At 43.0% G+C, this 16,172-nt stretch overlaps 1 protein-coding gene across 1 annotated transcript in view; it reads left to right on the forward strand.

The window, feature by feature from the left end:
- Nucleotides 1-16,172, forward strand: part of GRIN2A (glutamate ionotropic receptor NMDA type subunit 2A) — a 176,728-nt gene that overhangs the window by 145,281 nt on the left and 15,275 nt on the right. The window contains exon 12 of the mRNA XM_036310006.1: nucleotides 14,089-14,327. Coding sequence (XP_036165899.1) covers nucleotides 14,089-14,327 — 239 coding nt within the window. The remainder of the gene's footprint in view (nucleotides 1-14,088; nucleotides 14,328-16,172) is intronic.

Here is a 16,172-nt window from a genome sequence, read left to right on the forward strand (position 1 = left end):
ATAACTGTCAAAAATACAGCAGGCAAGACGGAAAGACCCACATTTGGGCAGACAGTGACCCACTGTTTTTATTGATTAAATTCAATAGGAAACTAGATTTGGACCCGATGGCTCTCCTGATCCCGTACACATGTGAATGTGGACCCATTTGAAACCACCAGGGAGGTGTGGCTTGAGATCATTCCTGGTGATGGGTTGACTGAGTCTAATTTTTTTCCATGCACCCAAACCTCATTTATACACAAAATACCAGCTTTGATGATATAAACCCCAAATGGTGATTAATGACACTTTTGATGCCCCAGCAATGGACACCTCCTATGACCTAGAAAGTAGTTCAGAACAAACTACTTATTTGGAAATGAAGTTTTTCAACAGAAGAAAGTATCCACCTTAAGCATAAAGTAGAAGTGAAGGGCCTATCTGCTTTGCCACTGGGCTGTGACTTAGATGGTACCATAAAAATTAGACTTGTTTTATCTCCCTCTTAATTTTAACTAGAGATATCGTTGGAATAATAATGAAACAGTACTTTCTTAAGAAACAGGTAAAATCTATAAATATTCCAGAGAGTCATTGACTGCCCCTCTGAGTTGAAGCGCCAAGGGTATTTATCTGTGTAAGTTCTCAGAGAATTTTCCAATTGGTCCCTTGAGATCTGCAGTTGCAGTGTTTACTATCAATCTGACACCAGGATTGGAATAAGACTGCAGTGCCAAACTTATTCCTGACAATCAGTGAATGGCTCAAATCAGGAACACCAAATGTCAAGAGAACCATTAAAGTTGAAATACAACATAATGAAGGACTTGCTGGTAAATCAAACATTGATGTCATAGAACCTCACGTAGGAGTGACAGGATGAATAAACAGTGGCCCCAACTCCCTCTCAGTCTACATTTTTAAAAACACTTTGATTTGGCAAAGCAGTATAATATACCTAGAAAAGCATCCCAATCCACTACCGCAACATAATTGTTTTCAATATATAATTACCTTCTGGTCCTTGCTACTTGCAGACATGATTCTTTAAATAATTATTGGTTATGTACACTTTTATATTCCACTATTCCACTTGCCAGTATATTTTAAACATTTTTTCATGTTACATAATCTGGTCCTCATAATTAATTTTTGCATAAAATATCATATTCATTATTAAATAATATTTCACACTTTATTTTCTTAATGTTAAACATTTTTTGCTCATATAGATAACTAGAGGCCCGATGCATGAAATTTGTGCAAGTGTAGGCCTTCGCAGCCACGGCTGCCTGGATCCCTCCCTCGCCGCTGAGGCTGCTGCCTCGATCCTGCAGCTGCAGCAGAGGCTTCGCCCTGGAAGGGCATCCGGTCTAATTAGCATATTATGCTTTTATTATTATAGATGATGGAAGGAACATCTTCATACCTGTTTTTTTTATTCTCTGTGTAACAAATTCTTAAATGTGGAGTTTGAAAGGTAAATGGCTACAACTATTCCTAGGAATTTTGATTTATAGTCATATTACTGCCCCAAAAGGTTGTTGCCAAATAAATTTACTATTAATAATGAGTCACTGTACCAAGTTCAGAACAATGTAGCAGCTCTGAGCATTGTGGTTCTTTTTGCTATTACAGAAGGTATGATGTGCTACCTCAAGGTTGCCTTCATTTGAATTCCTTTGAATACTAGAGAAAGACAGGAGGGGGGAGATCTGAGTTGTCTTTTTATCTAGTTTTTGACCATTTAACTATTTTACATATACATTTTAATGAGAATTTCCTATTTCTTAGTAATTTGTTAAAACTTTTATTATTTCACACACAAAAAGTCATAAATGTAGCATCAGGGGTGTCGCTAAGAACAAAGGCTTTGGGTTGCAAGAAGTGATTTTTACTTGCTCCATGACCTTGGGGAAGTTACCCTTTTTAATGGCTAGTTTCCTCTTCTTTCAATTGGGGATTCTAATGACACCAACCTCATAAACTTGAATGGTATGAGACTACCCAGTGTGTATCATAGGTGATAACAATGGTGAAGATCTTAAATTGGGGTTTATTCTTATTCACATATATGTTTTTCTTAAAATTAATTTTGTTTCCTGCACTGATTACTTAAATAATGATCTGCTAACTGTGGCCCACTGCCAGCTTTGTGAATGATGCTTTGTTGGAACACAGACGCATCATCCGTGCACTCCACGTGCCTGTGGCTTCCTTTGTGCGGCAGGAGCAGAGTTGAGCAGTTGTGACAGTCACCATCTGGTCCATAAAGCTGCAAAAGTTTACCAATTAGCCCTTTACAGAAAAAGATTGCTGACCTCTGGCTTAAATTACAAAAGTAAAAAATGTATTCTTTAAAAATTATTTTAAAATAATTCCAACAGTTTGGATGAAATTAACATAGTACATACCTTTTTATCCTTTAAGACTCTTTTTATTTTCTTTGTAAACAGTTCATATTTCTAGAAAAGGTATTTCTTTTTCTGGATAGAAATATTGTTTCTGTTCACTCTACTTATTATGCTCCCTCTTGACTCCCCAAATGCAAGAATACCTTCACCTTTATTTAGTATGCCACTCTTATTCTATTTTTGCTTTCTATCAACTGTAATGTACAATCACTCTCTGGCACAAAGCTCAATGTGCAATTCATTTTTATACCACTGTGTAATTACCACCCAGATCCAGATCTGAAACATGGCCAGCACCCCAGAAAGCTCTCTCATGGCCCCTCCCAGCCAACATCCCCCCAAAAGGTAACACCACTCTGTTCTCCGTGATCATGGACAGCTTTTGCTTCTTGAATTGCAAATAAATGGTAGAATTATATAACGTATATTCATGTGTATCTTTTGTGGCATTAATCCATATTAATGAGTTAACTACAGCTCATTATTTTTCATTACTGCATAGTATTCCATTGTGCAAACATATTGCAGTTTAGTTGTACATCTGCTTTGATGGACACTGTGTTAGTCTTTGTTTTTGTCTGCTTTGAAAATCTCTGCACATTTTTGTGCATGTAGGCACTTAGCTGTTTGGGAATACACGTAGAAATGAAATTGCTGGGTCATAAGTGCACATATACTCTGCTTCCGTAGATACTCCCAGTAGATAGTTTTCAGAAGTACAACAAATTTACATTCCCACCGGTAATGCATGTGGCTCCTCTATTTCTGCGCGCCCTGTTTCTATCTTCTAGGAGAGAGGTAAAGCAGGCTTGCATAACTGAGCTCTGGGTGTGTTCCTCGGTGGCCATGTGGGTGGATATCATTGTACAATCATAATGAACAGTGGCCCCCAATAGCCAATAGTTTACAGATGCAGATTTCTTCCCCAGCTTCCTTAACTCATGACCTTGATTCCTCTCACTTGACTTCAGCTGCATCATTTGTAGAATGGGGCAAAAAGTCACTAGTGTCTTCCCTACATACTTACCTGAGTTGGAATCTGTATGTAACTACTCCCCTATCCCTATATGCTCTCCCACTCATCCCTGGCTCTGGTCTCTCTGCCATCCGGTACTTCTGACCTATGATAAGGGGGACGGGAGCCAGATAAGAACTTCCTCCCCCCATTTTTCCCCTTCTGTTATTCACCCTTCTTCTTTTATCTCTTTCCCCTTCTTTCTCTTTCTTCCCTTTGCTTTTCTTTCTGCTTTCTCTTCTTTCTCCTTCATGCCACAACCAAGTCTTGAATGCCCATTAAACTCACACGCACTGTCCTAGGCAAGGGGAATGCAGATAAAACGGGGATGAGCTCCTCTGCTTAAGGACCTTGCAGTCTCAGGAAGCTTATTAAGTGCTCTTCAATAGAAAGGGAGCTAAAAGGCAGTGACGTCATTTTACTTGCTGAGAGAAAGATATATTTTGGCATGGGATGTGGAATTTTTGCTGTCCTTTTTTTATCTTCTTACATCTATAGCCTTTTAAAACACAAGGATCCCTTTGTGATATTAAAAAGCCCTCATGCTCTTACACAGTGAGTCATAGGAATTAGAGGACTATTGATTGAGAAAATGTGCAATGTCAAAAAGTTACTGTGAATTCATTTGTGCTCACAAATGCATATGCCTTTTAAGTCATACCAACTTGACCATCTCTATGTGTAAGAGACAAATTAGTTAAGCAGACTCCAGAAGTGCTTGTTAAACACAGAATTTCCTGGACTTCTTGAAAATGTTCTACAGTCATAACTCCAGATAATTATTTCTCACCAATTCTACCCTCGAATGGAAAATTGTGACCACATACATCATTTGATGTCTGATGGAGTTGCCCAATTCTTGCTCCTATTTTTCCTTTTTCTTCTTTAAGAGACACAGGTTGAGGACCTGTGTGCACAAAATTCCCCAACTCCAGCTTGCACGGTTGGTCACGTGGCCTTCTAAAATCCCAGCCAGATGGCGACAACCCGCAATGAATTCCACGGTGCTCGAGCTCCATCCAGAGAGCAGAGACCTCAACTGGAAGGTGGAACATTTATGCCAAAGACAGCCTGTCTCTGCATATAACTGGATATATTTAAGCCTATTTTTATTCTGGTTTTGTGACTTCTCAGCATTATACAGAAATGGAATATTCTGACATTTAAATAAGGGAGATTTATCTTCCAAAGTTAGTCTATTTGTGTCCAGAATCTTGTATTCTTCCTCTCCCCAGCTCCCCAGCCCACAGCAAAGGTATTTTTTTTTCTCTTTAGCAAGTTGTTCAGTAACCCTCAGAGATTATGGATACAGAGATTATAGGCTCCAGATGCTATTATTTCCAGATCCAAGGTCATCTGACTTAAACTCAAGAGTTTAGAATTAATGAAACTAAAGTCCCAAGGTCAGTGATAAGATGGTCTGGCTGACCTTACGCTGTTTTAAGGCCACATATTAAATCCCAGATCTGACCAGTGGCTTCCTTCCAGGGCAACTAGGCAAGAAACAGAGTTGGCCTCAAACCTGCAGACCCCAAGCTGTCCTCACTCCCAACCGCAGTTCACAGCTCACAGTGGCTGAATCTGTTCTCCGGGAGAACGGGAGGCTGCCGATGATGGTGCCCCAGATTTTCTACAAAGAAAATTGTTCCTTTGCCATTTCCAATTCCATTCGGGCTTCTGAGAAACTCCAATTGCCCAATCCCTGGACAAGACATGAAACAGGATTGAAATGGGGTCAGTTCCCCTCTTGGTGTTCACAGCAAACCCTAATGGGATCAGCAGCAACGTCAGTCTGACGTCTTGGCTGTGGATAGAAGTCGGTTCCCTGTGGGGAACCATGGGACTCTGTTGCTGGGACCTTTGCTTAGAACGTGCTTGCCCCCTGGGTCAGCCTTGATTTCCGGGTTCCAGAGACTATTCCTGACCCCTTTGCCTGTGACTTCACAGATTCTTTCCTCTCTTGGTCTCTTGCTGATTCTCAGATCAGTGAATCACCAGCTAAACAAGAAGGAAAGCCTCATCTACAGTCAGCACACCTTTTTTTTCTATTTTTTTATTATTAATTTCAGAGAGGAAGGGAGAGGGAGAGAGACATAGAAACATCAATGATTAGAGAGAATCATTGATCAGCTGCCTCCTGCATGCCCCCTACTGGGGATTGAGCTTGAAAACAGGGTATTTGTCCTAACTGGAAATCGAACCCGGGACCCTTCAGTCCACAGTCTGACACTCTATCCACTGAGCCAAACCAGCTAGGGCATCACACTTTTTTTTTAATCCTCAACAAGATTATTTGTGTTTTTTATTGATTTTTGAGAGAGAGGGAGAGGAAGAGAGAGAGAGAGAGAGAGAGAGAGAGAGAGAGAGAGAGAGAGAGAGAGAGAGAAATATTGGCGTGAGAGAGAAACATAAATCAGTTGCCTCCCTTACGCACCCAGATTAGGGATTAAGCCTGCAATCTAGGTATGTGTCCTGACCAGGAATCAAACCCACAGCCTTTTCGGTGTATGGGACGAAACTCCAACTGATTGCATCTCTCAGCCAAGACTTCAGTCAACACACTTTTATGGACCCACCGACTATGTGCCAAGATCTGTGCCAGGGACTGGACATTCAGGAAGAACAAGGAAAGATCTTCACCCTGAATAAACTCACCTCCCAATGGGGAGGACATAGAAGCAATTGACAATTATACTTGAGTGTTACGGATTTTCTATTGACAAGATATCCTGATGCCTCAGGAGAAACTGTGGTCTCTTACCAACATCCCTGTGTATTCAGGGAAGACTTCCTGGAGATAGAGACCTCTGAGCTATGAACTCCACATATAGCCATTTCCAAGTTTTCAATATGATACTACGCAGCTGGTATATCCATAATAAATTGTTATGGTGCTGGTGATACTGACAGTTGTTACATATCTTGGAATCAGGAGAGTTTAATCTGGACATTCTGCCTGCCTCTGAGGCCATGACCCAACTCTACTAGTGGTTGTGTTACTGGGGTAACATTTCCTGGTGACCTTCCTCTACACTATAGCGCCATTGTTCAAATCTTTCATCCCTCACCTACCTGTAACAGCCTGCCTTCTGTTATATGTGAGGAGACACTGGGCTTCCGTGGACAACAGTTGAAGAATCTTGGGTCCACCAAGCACACAGCTGGTCTCATCCAATGGCCCCACTGTTCCCAGGCTACCCCAGACTTCTTAGCATGAAAGCTGAGTCCTTTGCAATGAGCTCCTGCCCTTCAGGCTCCTTCTTTGATCACTTCTTCCTTCCCCCAAATCTCTGATCTCAAAACACTCCACGTTGTTTTCCTGCCTATGGCCCTATGCAAATTCAATCATCTTATCTTGCCATAAGCACTGGTCTGCAGGTCTGTCTCTCAGGACTCTGAGCTTGTAGGGGCCAAAGACTGTGTGTTATCCATCTCTGTGTACAAATACAGAGATGCTGACTCCGTGCTGAGTGTTTAAGTAATTTAATGAATGGATGGATGAATGGATGGATGGATGGATGAAAATGAGTGAGTGAATGAATGTGGGAAGGAGTAAGTCAGAACTAAATGACGTCAATCAGTTGGAGTGTCGGCCCATACACCAAAAAGCATTAGTTGCCTTGACCAGAAATGAAACAAAATATTAAACCCAGCTTCTAAAAACCACATACTATTTCTTTCCATACGATCACTGCCTAGGGTCAGGTGCTTTGGCCACAGACCAAGGGAAGAAAATATGTAGATGTGTGCCTGCAAGGGTACATGTGTGGGCCGGTTTTAGAAGATGTACTGCAGCAAAGTCTCAGGCCCTGCGTGAAACCTAAAGGGTATAGGTTCACAACTGACTGTTCACCACTGACCTGGAGGAGAAATGCTCAACAGTCTGACGGCTGGTCACATTGCATGCTGTAAATCCTTTCCGGAAGCAATGCCCTTAGTGCTTGGACAGTCTTAAGAACAGGCTGAAATCTAATCTGAAAAGCAACTGCAGTCCCTGGGGAGGTGGGGAGAATGAGTCTGAGGGCTAAATAAGGAACTGATTTCTCTTACCATTGAACATAGATTCTTCTTGGAGGCCTACACCTTCTCTCTGGACATGTATCCTTGGACTCATAGGCTCCACGGGAGGGTACGGGAAGGAGAATGTGATCTACCCAGTGCCCCAGCCTCCCTGGCTTGAGGCAGGAAATAATGTGATCACCAGCAATACTAATTGCGTAACAAGTGTGTTCCAGGCACTGCACGTGTGCACCCTCATTGAATTCCAACTAAACTCCCACGTGGTAGATGCTGTTGTCCTAGGTTTGGTAGGTGTTAGATCTGGTGCTCAGAGAGATTGAGCAGGTTCCTTCGCCTCTCTGGCCCCATCTGTAAAATGGGTGTGATAATGGCACCAGCCACATTAAGTTGATATGAGGGCTTGTGGCTTAATTTCGGAAAATTCTATAGAGTGCCTGGAAGAGAAGAGAATTTATGTAACTTTGTTAAATAAAAGAATTGAAAAGTTGATAAATGCATGGGTGTGGGGATGGATATATAAGAGGAGTATCTGGCTCAAGATCGAGTGGGTAGCACCTGTTGAAGGTGGGAGTTGAATGCAGGTGGCCTGGTTCTCATACTCTCCCCTGTGACTATGTAGCCCTTACAGGATGATTCAATACGCTCCCCAAACCCTCGGGAAAGGGCATTACCATTTGTAGCTCATTCCAGTGTTTTCTACCTGAAACCTTCTTTCCTATGATGTGCTGGATGGTGTCTACTTAAATTTTTATTCATTAATTTTTGCAAATCTGAAAGCCGTGACTTCTACCTTGTGAGTGAGTGGATGGATGATGTGAGAGTCCATGCTGGTGGGTGGGCCCGCTGTCTGTGTCCTTTCTGCACAGGATTCGGTCTGACCAATTCTGTATGTTTCATGCAGCCTCTTGCAGCATCACCCAAAGTGCTAATGGCAGCAAGTCTCAGACATACATGTGCACAGAGCTGTCTCTGAAATCCTCGCCTGTTCCCTTCTAGATTTTACATCTCTCTGGCTCCTGCTTCCGTAAGCCCCACCATGCTGCCTTTTAACCGGCAACTTTAGGGAAGAGAGAGAGAGAGGTCTGTGACACCTGGTTTGACACACAGCCTTCCTAGGGTGGCACAGAACTCCGAGGCTGGCAGAGAGACCCGTGCTGGCAATGCCTTCTTCCCTGAAGATAGATATAGGAAGGTCCTCTGAACAGGTGTAACTTCCATGGATACAAAGGCATCTTCAAGTGCGCGTGAGCTTCCTGCCTGTCATTAGAGGTATAAATAGAGGGAGAGAGAGAGCTCTGGGCTCTCAGGTGCAGAGAGCGAGACAATACAGGCCTGGCTGCAAACTCAACGCTGCTCAGGCTTCCTCTCCTCCCAGGAGAGCTCTTAGCTTTTGTCCTTGCAGCGAGAATGAGTCTGCTGCAGGAAAGACATTTAATTGTCCCATTTACCAGCTCCAGTTTACAAGATCACGTCGACAGGGATCACGGCCTCTTTGTAACGGAGCAACTGACAGCCGAATGAACACCACAGTGCTGCTCCTCGGAAAAATGGCACTTGCCGCTTTGCCAGCCGACGACATGCAAACGCCCAGCTTCTTACGCTGGGGCCCACTGCACGTTCCCTCTTGCTCTGCATTTTCTCTATTTATATGGCAGAAACGCTCGCCCCACAGACCTGCGCGTTTTGCAGTGCTGCCCCATTTAAGCCTGGGGTTGTAAGGAAAGAAACAAACGGAAAATACGAGTTCAGCGCTTGCTATGTGCTGCAGGCCACGAGAAACACCAAAATCATAACACATGGTCCCTCGTCTCCCTCAAGGAGATTACAATATACTTGAGTAAATTAAAAACGAAATAAAGTATTTGAACTGCAGTTCAGTACACGCGTAGCAGAAGGCTGTGAGGCAGGAAATGAATAACTGGAAAGTGATTGGAACAGGCTGCAATTGGCGTTGAGAACTGCGTTTTGTTCTCCTCTCTGGATGTGGGTCTGGTTTACCCAGTGGACTTATTCAAACAGAGAGGCGGTTTTGGGGCAGAGGGCAAGGGAAAGTCTTGATATTCACATTCCGAAAGGAATCAAGATGATGTGTCTTACACCCAAGCTGACCCTGTTACAGGCGCACAAGCCTGGCTGTCTCTGAGACAGCAGCAAAAGGAAGATGTGCTGGGAATGTGACAGAATGTGGGGAAAAGACCCACTTTTGTGTCCCCACAGACTCCAAAGTGTGGGAAGTCGGCTGCACACAGTATTTTTGAGGGGATGGCCTCAGAGTTTTTTGACAAGACGAACCCATACTGCAACTCACGGCGTTGAGTGGATAATGAGATAACATGACTGTGTCTCCCATGACGTTTGCAGCTCTGTGGAAGCACCGGGGGCTGCTGGGAGGAGAGGACTGGAAATCAGGATAGCCCTTCCCATCACTTTGCCTGCACCACTGAGTAGCCAGCACCCTTCCTTGTGAAGAACTTCTAAAGAGGCACATTTCCTATTTTCTCCTTCCATGAATACATACGCGGTTTAAATCCTGATTACAAAAGTTGTACATGCGTATATGGTTGTGGGACAACGGAAAACCCAAGGCCCATGTGCCCTTTCATGCGGCAAACACAGAACTCAGGATTACATGCAATTGCACATATGCACATTCACGCCCTCCCACACCCCCACAGTGCACAAAGTGAAAAAGAAAGGGAATTCTTTAGGCGCCAGAAACAGAGGGGACTCAGATGTTCCCATGGCACTTTTCAGCTGAGGTGCGGCATCTAAGGGGAGACGGCCTTTAACATCCACTTGGGTCCATGGATCATGCAAGGGAGTAGAAAATGATACCACTGCATGAGGCTGAAACCTCCAGTGAGTCAATGCATCTGTGAAAAGGAGATTAGATAAAACTGTCCATCAAAGTGAAGAAAGTACAAGAAGGCTTGCCATCTGTTTGAAGCCCTGAGAAATTAACACCAAAATGAGTATGGAGGTCTAAATGTATGCTACTGAAATGGTGTGGTAATTACAGTAAACAAATTTCATACTAAAGCTGGTGCATTGCAAGTCCCTGGGACCGTGATGGAAGCAAACCCAGAACCCCGCAGCGGGGGCACTTCTATAGCCCAGAATGCTTGGGAGCCCTCTGGGTGTAGGGGGAGAACCAGTCTGCTGAAGATGAGCTCATAATCAAAAGTTACTAATGTCACAGGGAAGTAAGCCACCATGAGATGCAGCACACACAACCAATAAGGTGGGGACCCCAAGAACCAAGGGAGTGGGGAGGAGGCAGGGCAGAGAACAACCCAAAGACTGTAGGGTTGAATCATTAAATATAAAAGTTTAAAAAATAACAGAGGAGTAGGACATTACGATCAAAAGAATTGGCAGATGTACCACAGTTTTCTAATCCATTCATCTGTCGATGGGCACTTAGGCTGTTTCCAAATCTTAGCTATGGTGAATTGTGCTGGGGGGCGGGGCAGGGGTGGTGGTGGTAAGAGATCAACCGAAGGACTTGTATGCATGCATATAAGCATAACCAATGGACACTGGGGGATAGGGGAGGCTGGGGGAAGGTCAAGGGGGGGGGGAGGGAGACAAATGTACTACTCTTTGTAATACTTTAAGCAATAAAACAAAATTTTAAAAAAACTGGCAGAACTTTAAAAAAAGGCAGATGAGTGTCACAATTAAAATAGATGAAAATTAAAACAGAAAGCTAAGTATTACTAATGAAGGAATAAATGAACTGGAAAGTGTGCAAATCATCTAACGGCAGGACAGAGAGATAAAGGAATGGGAAATATTAAAACAAAGTTAATAACCTAGAGGATAGGATGAGAGGGTCCAGAATAGTTTAAACAAAATTGTTAGAAGCGAAAAAAGCCAGGATTATCATGCGCCATTAGAGAATTGTGTTACCACTCACTGCACATTTTAGAATGGCTAAAATCCAAAACGTGGAGAACATTAATCAACGCGGGTGAGGATGCGGAGCAACCCCCATTCACTGCTGGTGGGAATGCATGATGCCACGGCCACTTCGGAAGGCAGTTTGGCGGTTTCCTACAAAGCTAGACATACTAGTAGTCTCACCGTGCAATCTAGCGATATGTTCCTAGGTATTTACCCAAATGCATTGAAAACTTGCATCCACAGACAAAACCTGCACATGAATGTTTATAGCAGCTGTATTCATAACTGGTTAAACCAGGGAGCAGCCAAGATGTCCATCAGCAGGTGAATGGACAAACAGACTATACATGTATGTGATGGAATATTATTCCGCAATAAAAAGAAGCAAGCTATCAAGTCATTGAACACATGACTTGATACAAAAGAACCTAAGTACATTCTGTTCAGTGAAAGAAGCTTGTCTGAAAAAGCTACATACTACATGGTTCCATCCATATGATGTTCTGGAAAAGACAAAACTAGAAAGGCTGTTAAAAGACCCGTGATTGCCAGGGGTTGGGATGGAGGGAGGGAGAGATGAATAGTTGGAGCATGGGACTTCTAGGGCAGTGAAAATATGCTATGATACTGCAATGGTGGGTGCTTAGCATTAAGTACTCAGCAATACCCACAGACCTACAAAGCAAAGAGTGAACCACAGTGTAAACTGTGGACTTTAGTTAATAGTAATGTATCAAGATTGGTTCATAAATTGTAAAAAAAAAAAAAAAAAATGCCACTATCAATGTCAGAAGTTAATAGGGGAAAGTGAGAGAAATGGGGGCTAGGAGTATGTGGAAACTCTCTGTACTTTCTACTCTAAAAATGAAAGTCTATTAATTTTTTTAAAAAGATAGGATGGCGAGAGTTAATACGCCAAGCAGCAATGGGTGAGATTTTTCCAGAATTAAAGTTATGAGTCACCAGGTTGAAAAGCAGAGCAAATAAAACAAACCCACACCCAGATTCCACACCACAGACAAAATGAAATTCTCAGAAGGAGTAGAGAGAAAATAGAAATTACATAGCAAGTAATTACGGGCCGACTTCTAATAACAGCTGCAGTCTAGATCAGAGGAAAACTCATAACATCTTCAAAAGGTCAAGAAACAATAACTGCCGACGTAGCTTTCCGTGTCCCATCGAATCAGTCAAGAGCTAGAACAAACCACCAGCAATACACACTGATTCCCCGAAACATAAAAAGGGAACAGTAGAGCAGTATGAAAACAGTCATTTGATTAAGTTCTTCGAGAGGGATCCAGTAATCAGGTGGACTATTTCCTTTGTTTTGCTCTGCATGTCTCTTGTATCTTAGAGATCTCTCTCTCTCTCTCTCTCTCTCTCTCACACACACACACACACACACACACACACACACACACACACAGGTGCTCGCGCACGCACGCACGCACTTCTAGCTTCCATTTAGCATTATGTGCAGACTCCTTGATTTTCACTGCCCTTGAAGGGTAGTGTGTAAAGGCTGAATCCTAGTCTAAGTGCCATAGTTGAGTGAATTGCTAGACAGTTAGTATGATTGCTAGGCATTCAGATCAGAAAATTTCCTCCTAATGGCAACTGGATAAAATGCACATAAGAGAGAGACAAAATAATGCTAAGCATGCTTATTACCTTATTTCTTTGAAAACCCCACTTGCTTCTTTAAGTGCTGACTGGAGCGGGAGGTGTTTAATTTACCAGGGGCCATTCAGAGCCGGTTGGGGTGTTTCCTTTCAATCAATGCTTTGGGGCCTAAGTGCATAGTTTGTGGGTGACCATTTGGAACAATCCTGGATGTTCTTTTAAAGGAAGAGGGAAGCCCTGGCTGGTTTGGCTCAGTGGATAGAGCGTCAGCCTGTGGACTGAAGGGGTCCTGGGTTTGATTCCTGTCAAGGGCACATGCCTGGGTTGCATGCTCGATCTCCAGTAGGGGGCGTGCAGGTGGCAGCCGATCAATGATTCTCTCTCATTATTGATGCTTCTATCCCTCTCTCCTTCTCCCTTCCTCTCTAAAAATCAATAAAAAAATATTAAAAAAATAAAATGAAATAAAGGAAGAGGGAAGAAGAAACCAATATATTTGAAGATGATGGTGTGCCAGGCGTTGCGCTGGGCATTTTCTTCACAACAGTACCACAAAGGCTGCAATTTAATGAGTTCCTGTGATTCAGGCACTGCATTTTGTGATTTTACATATGTGAGTTGGATCCTCACCACATATGTGGGAAATAGGCAGTGTTATTATACCCATTTCACAGGCAGGATAACTATAGCTCCGAAGTCACAGCTAGTGAGTGATGAAGTCATAACTGGGCTGCAGGTCTTTCCACTGTAGCTGGCTGCCAGTTTAGCCCATGTCCTGCTCCAGGATCGGGAGTGTTTGAGGTTGAGATAGAGAAAAATAAGATGGGAAGAACATAATGATAATGACATGTACAAACAAACAAACAAAAAAACATACAAAAAGGCAAAAAAGGGACTATGCCAAACTATACATTATCTCATTTCATCTTCCTACAACAGACAGTAAGTAGGTATTATTATCATCACCTTCACTCAACAAGTGAGTGATGCAGACCAGGAAAGCTCAGTAATTTGCCTTCAGGTTACACAGCCACAGATCATGGATGTGTATCCCAAACCCAAAGATGCTTGCCCCAGAGTGTATGCCCCGCTTCTCACTGCCTGTGGGTCGTATCTTCTGTGCAGGTGAGATGGAGGAGCTGGAGACGCTGTGGCTCACAGGGATCTGCCACCACGAGAAGAACGAGGTGATGAGCAGTCAGCTGGACATCGACAACATGGCAGGCGTGTTCTACATGCTGGCGGCCGCCATGGCCCTCAGCCTCATCACCTTCATCTGGGAGCACCTCTTCTACTGGAAGCTGCGCTTCTGTTTCACGGGCATTTGCTCTGACCGGCCGGGGCTGCTCTTCTCCATCAGCAGGGTCAGTACCCCTGGCAGCCACTTCCTTTTGTAGTAGCAGGTCCAGGGAAGCATCGGGCGTCCAGAGAATCAGGGGGTCTTGACTTTTTGCAGGAAAGGGTCTGAATCTTGGGCGTTTATAAGCCGCGGTTTGCAAACCCAGATGACTATATTAGCCAGAAAAGAAGGGTGAATGGGGGAAGCAGGCTGGGCATGAGAAAGGCAGCACCAATGATTTGAAAAATAGCTTCTGAAATTGGGTGTCTGGGTGAGGGAACAATGGAGGATCCCAGGACCTGTGACAAACTGTGCATAATGCTCACCATGCCTGAAGGGGCAGTCCTCCTCAGTGGATGACGGGAATGCAGAGCGAATATCATCAGGTCTTATTTGTAAAAGAGAAAATAGTGGTCTGATTTTGTGTGAAACCTTTCTATTTTAAATATTAGTAACTAATTCCATTAAAAAACACACACAAAACATCATGTGGGCCAAACAAAGCAGTCTGTGGCCTCCATTATTAGCACCCAGGCATGCTATGGCACACTACTAACATCCCTAGGCAGGATGTGACAGTGTGCGCATGCATTCCAATAGAACGTGCAGGACAAAACGTAATCTGCACACACAGGCACGCTTTGTGCACACACCCCAACAAAACACGGAAAGCATGTGCAGTGCAATAGTGTCTGCAATGAAACCAGACGTGAAGACCCATGAGAAAATGCACACACATCAAACACGACAAATTACACATTCAACCCAACATAAACTACAGCACAGAGTACACAGGCGATGGGAGTTCCCATGCAATACAAGAAAATCTCCTTTTATTCTGTATAACATGGCATGTGGGTGTTGCCATAAAAAGCACATGTGACATAATTCACCAGTAATGATAACCATCATGGAAAATGCTTATATTTGTGAAGCACCTATATGTTCCAGGCACCTTATAAGAACTTTATACCCTCTATTTCATGTAACCTACAAACCAACTCTATGTAATTAGCTCCAGATTACAGCTAGGGGAACTCAGAGTTATGAGGTTAGGGGTATTATCCAAGGACACACAGTTGTGGTGGAGCCATGGTTTGAATCTAAATAGTGTACCGTCCAGAGCCCACACTCTTACACATCCAACAAATAGGAAATGCAAGCAACACGAGAGATTTGATACAAATCATACTATACAATATATATGTGCATGGAACTCACATAATGTGTTTACATATTCAACACAATCTAGTAATTTACTTGCATCATAATAAAAGCATATACATGCATATTGTTTATTCATCATCTAACATAGTAGAACATTATCTGTCTACTAGAGGCCCGATGCACGAAATTCGTGCAAGGGGCTCGGTCCTCACAGCCTTGGTGGCTTGCCTCGGCCCTCGCAGCCCTGGTTTCATCTGGAAGGTTGTCCAGAAAGATGTACAGAAGGTCGTTCGGCTTTCCAGTCTAATTAGCATATTATGCTTTTATTATTATAGATTTTGTATCAATCATCTGCCCATCTCTTTCTCCACCCATTCGTTCATCCATCCATCCATCCATCCATCCATCCATCCATCCATCTATCCATTCATCCATCTATTCATTCATCCATCTGTTCATTCATTTGTCTGTTCATCCATTCATCCACCCATCTATCCATCCATCCCATCCAATCTATTTATCTCCCTATTTCTTCCATTTACTCTCCTTGGAATTTTTTTTCACATGTGTTTAATGAATTTGTATTTGAAAGATGGTGAAAAATATTTCTTAAAAACATCTAATTTTATATGCTAGGCTTTATTGAGGAAGCTAAATCATTGTTTAAAAAGGAATTTTTGTATCCTTAGCATTTAGTGATTTT

This window comes from Myotis myotis, unplaced genomic scaffold, assembly GCF_014108235.1.
Source record: "Myotis myotis isolate mMyoMyo1 unplaced genomic scaffold, mMyoMyo1.p scaffold_m19_p_5, whole genome shotgun sequence".
Lineage (NCBI taxonomy): Eukaryota > Metazoa > Chordata > Mammalia > Chiroptera > Vespertilionidae > Myotis > Myotis myotis.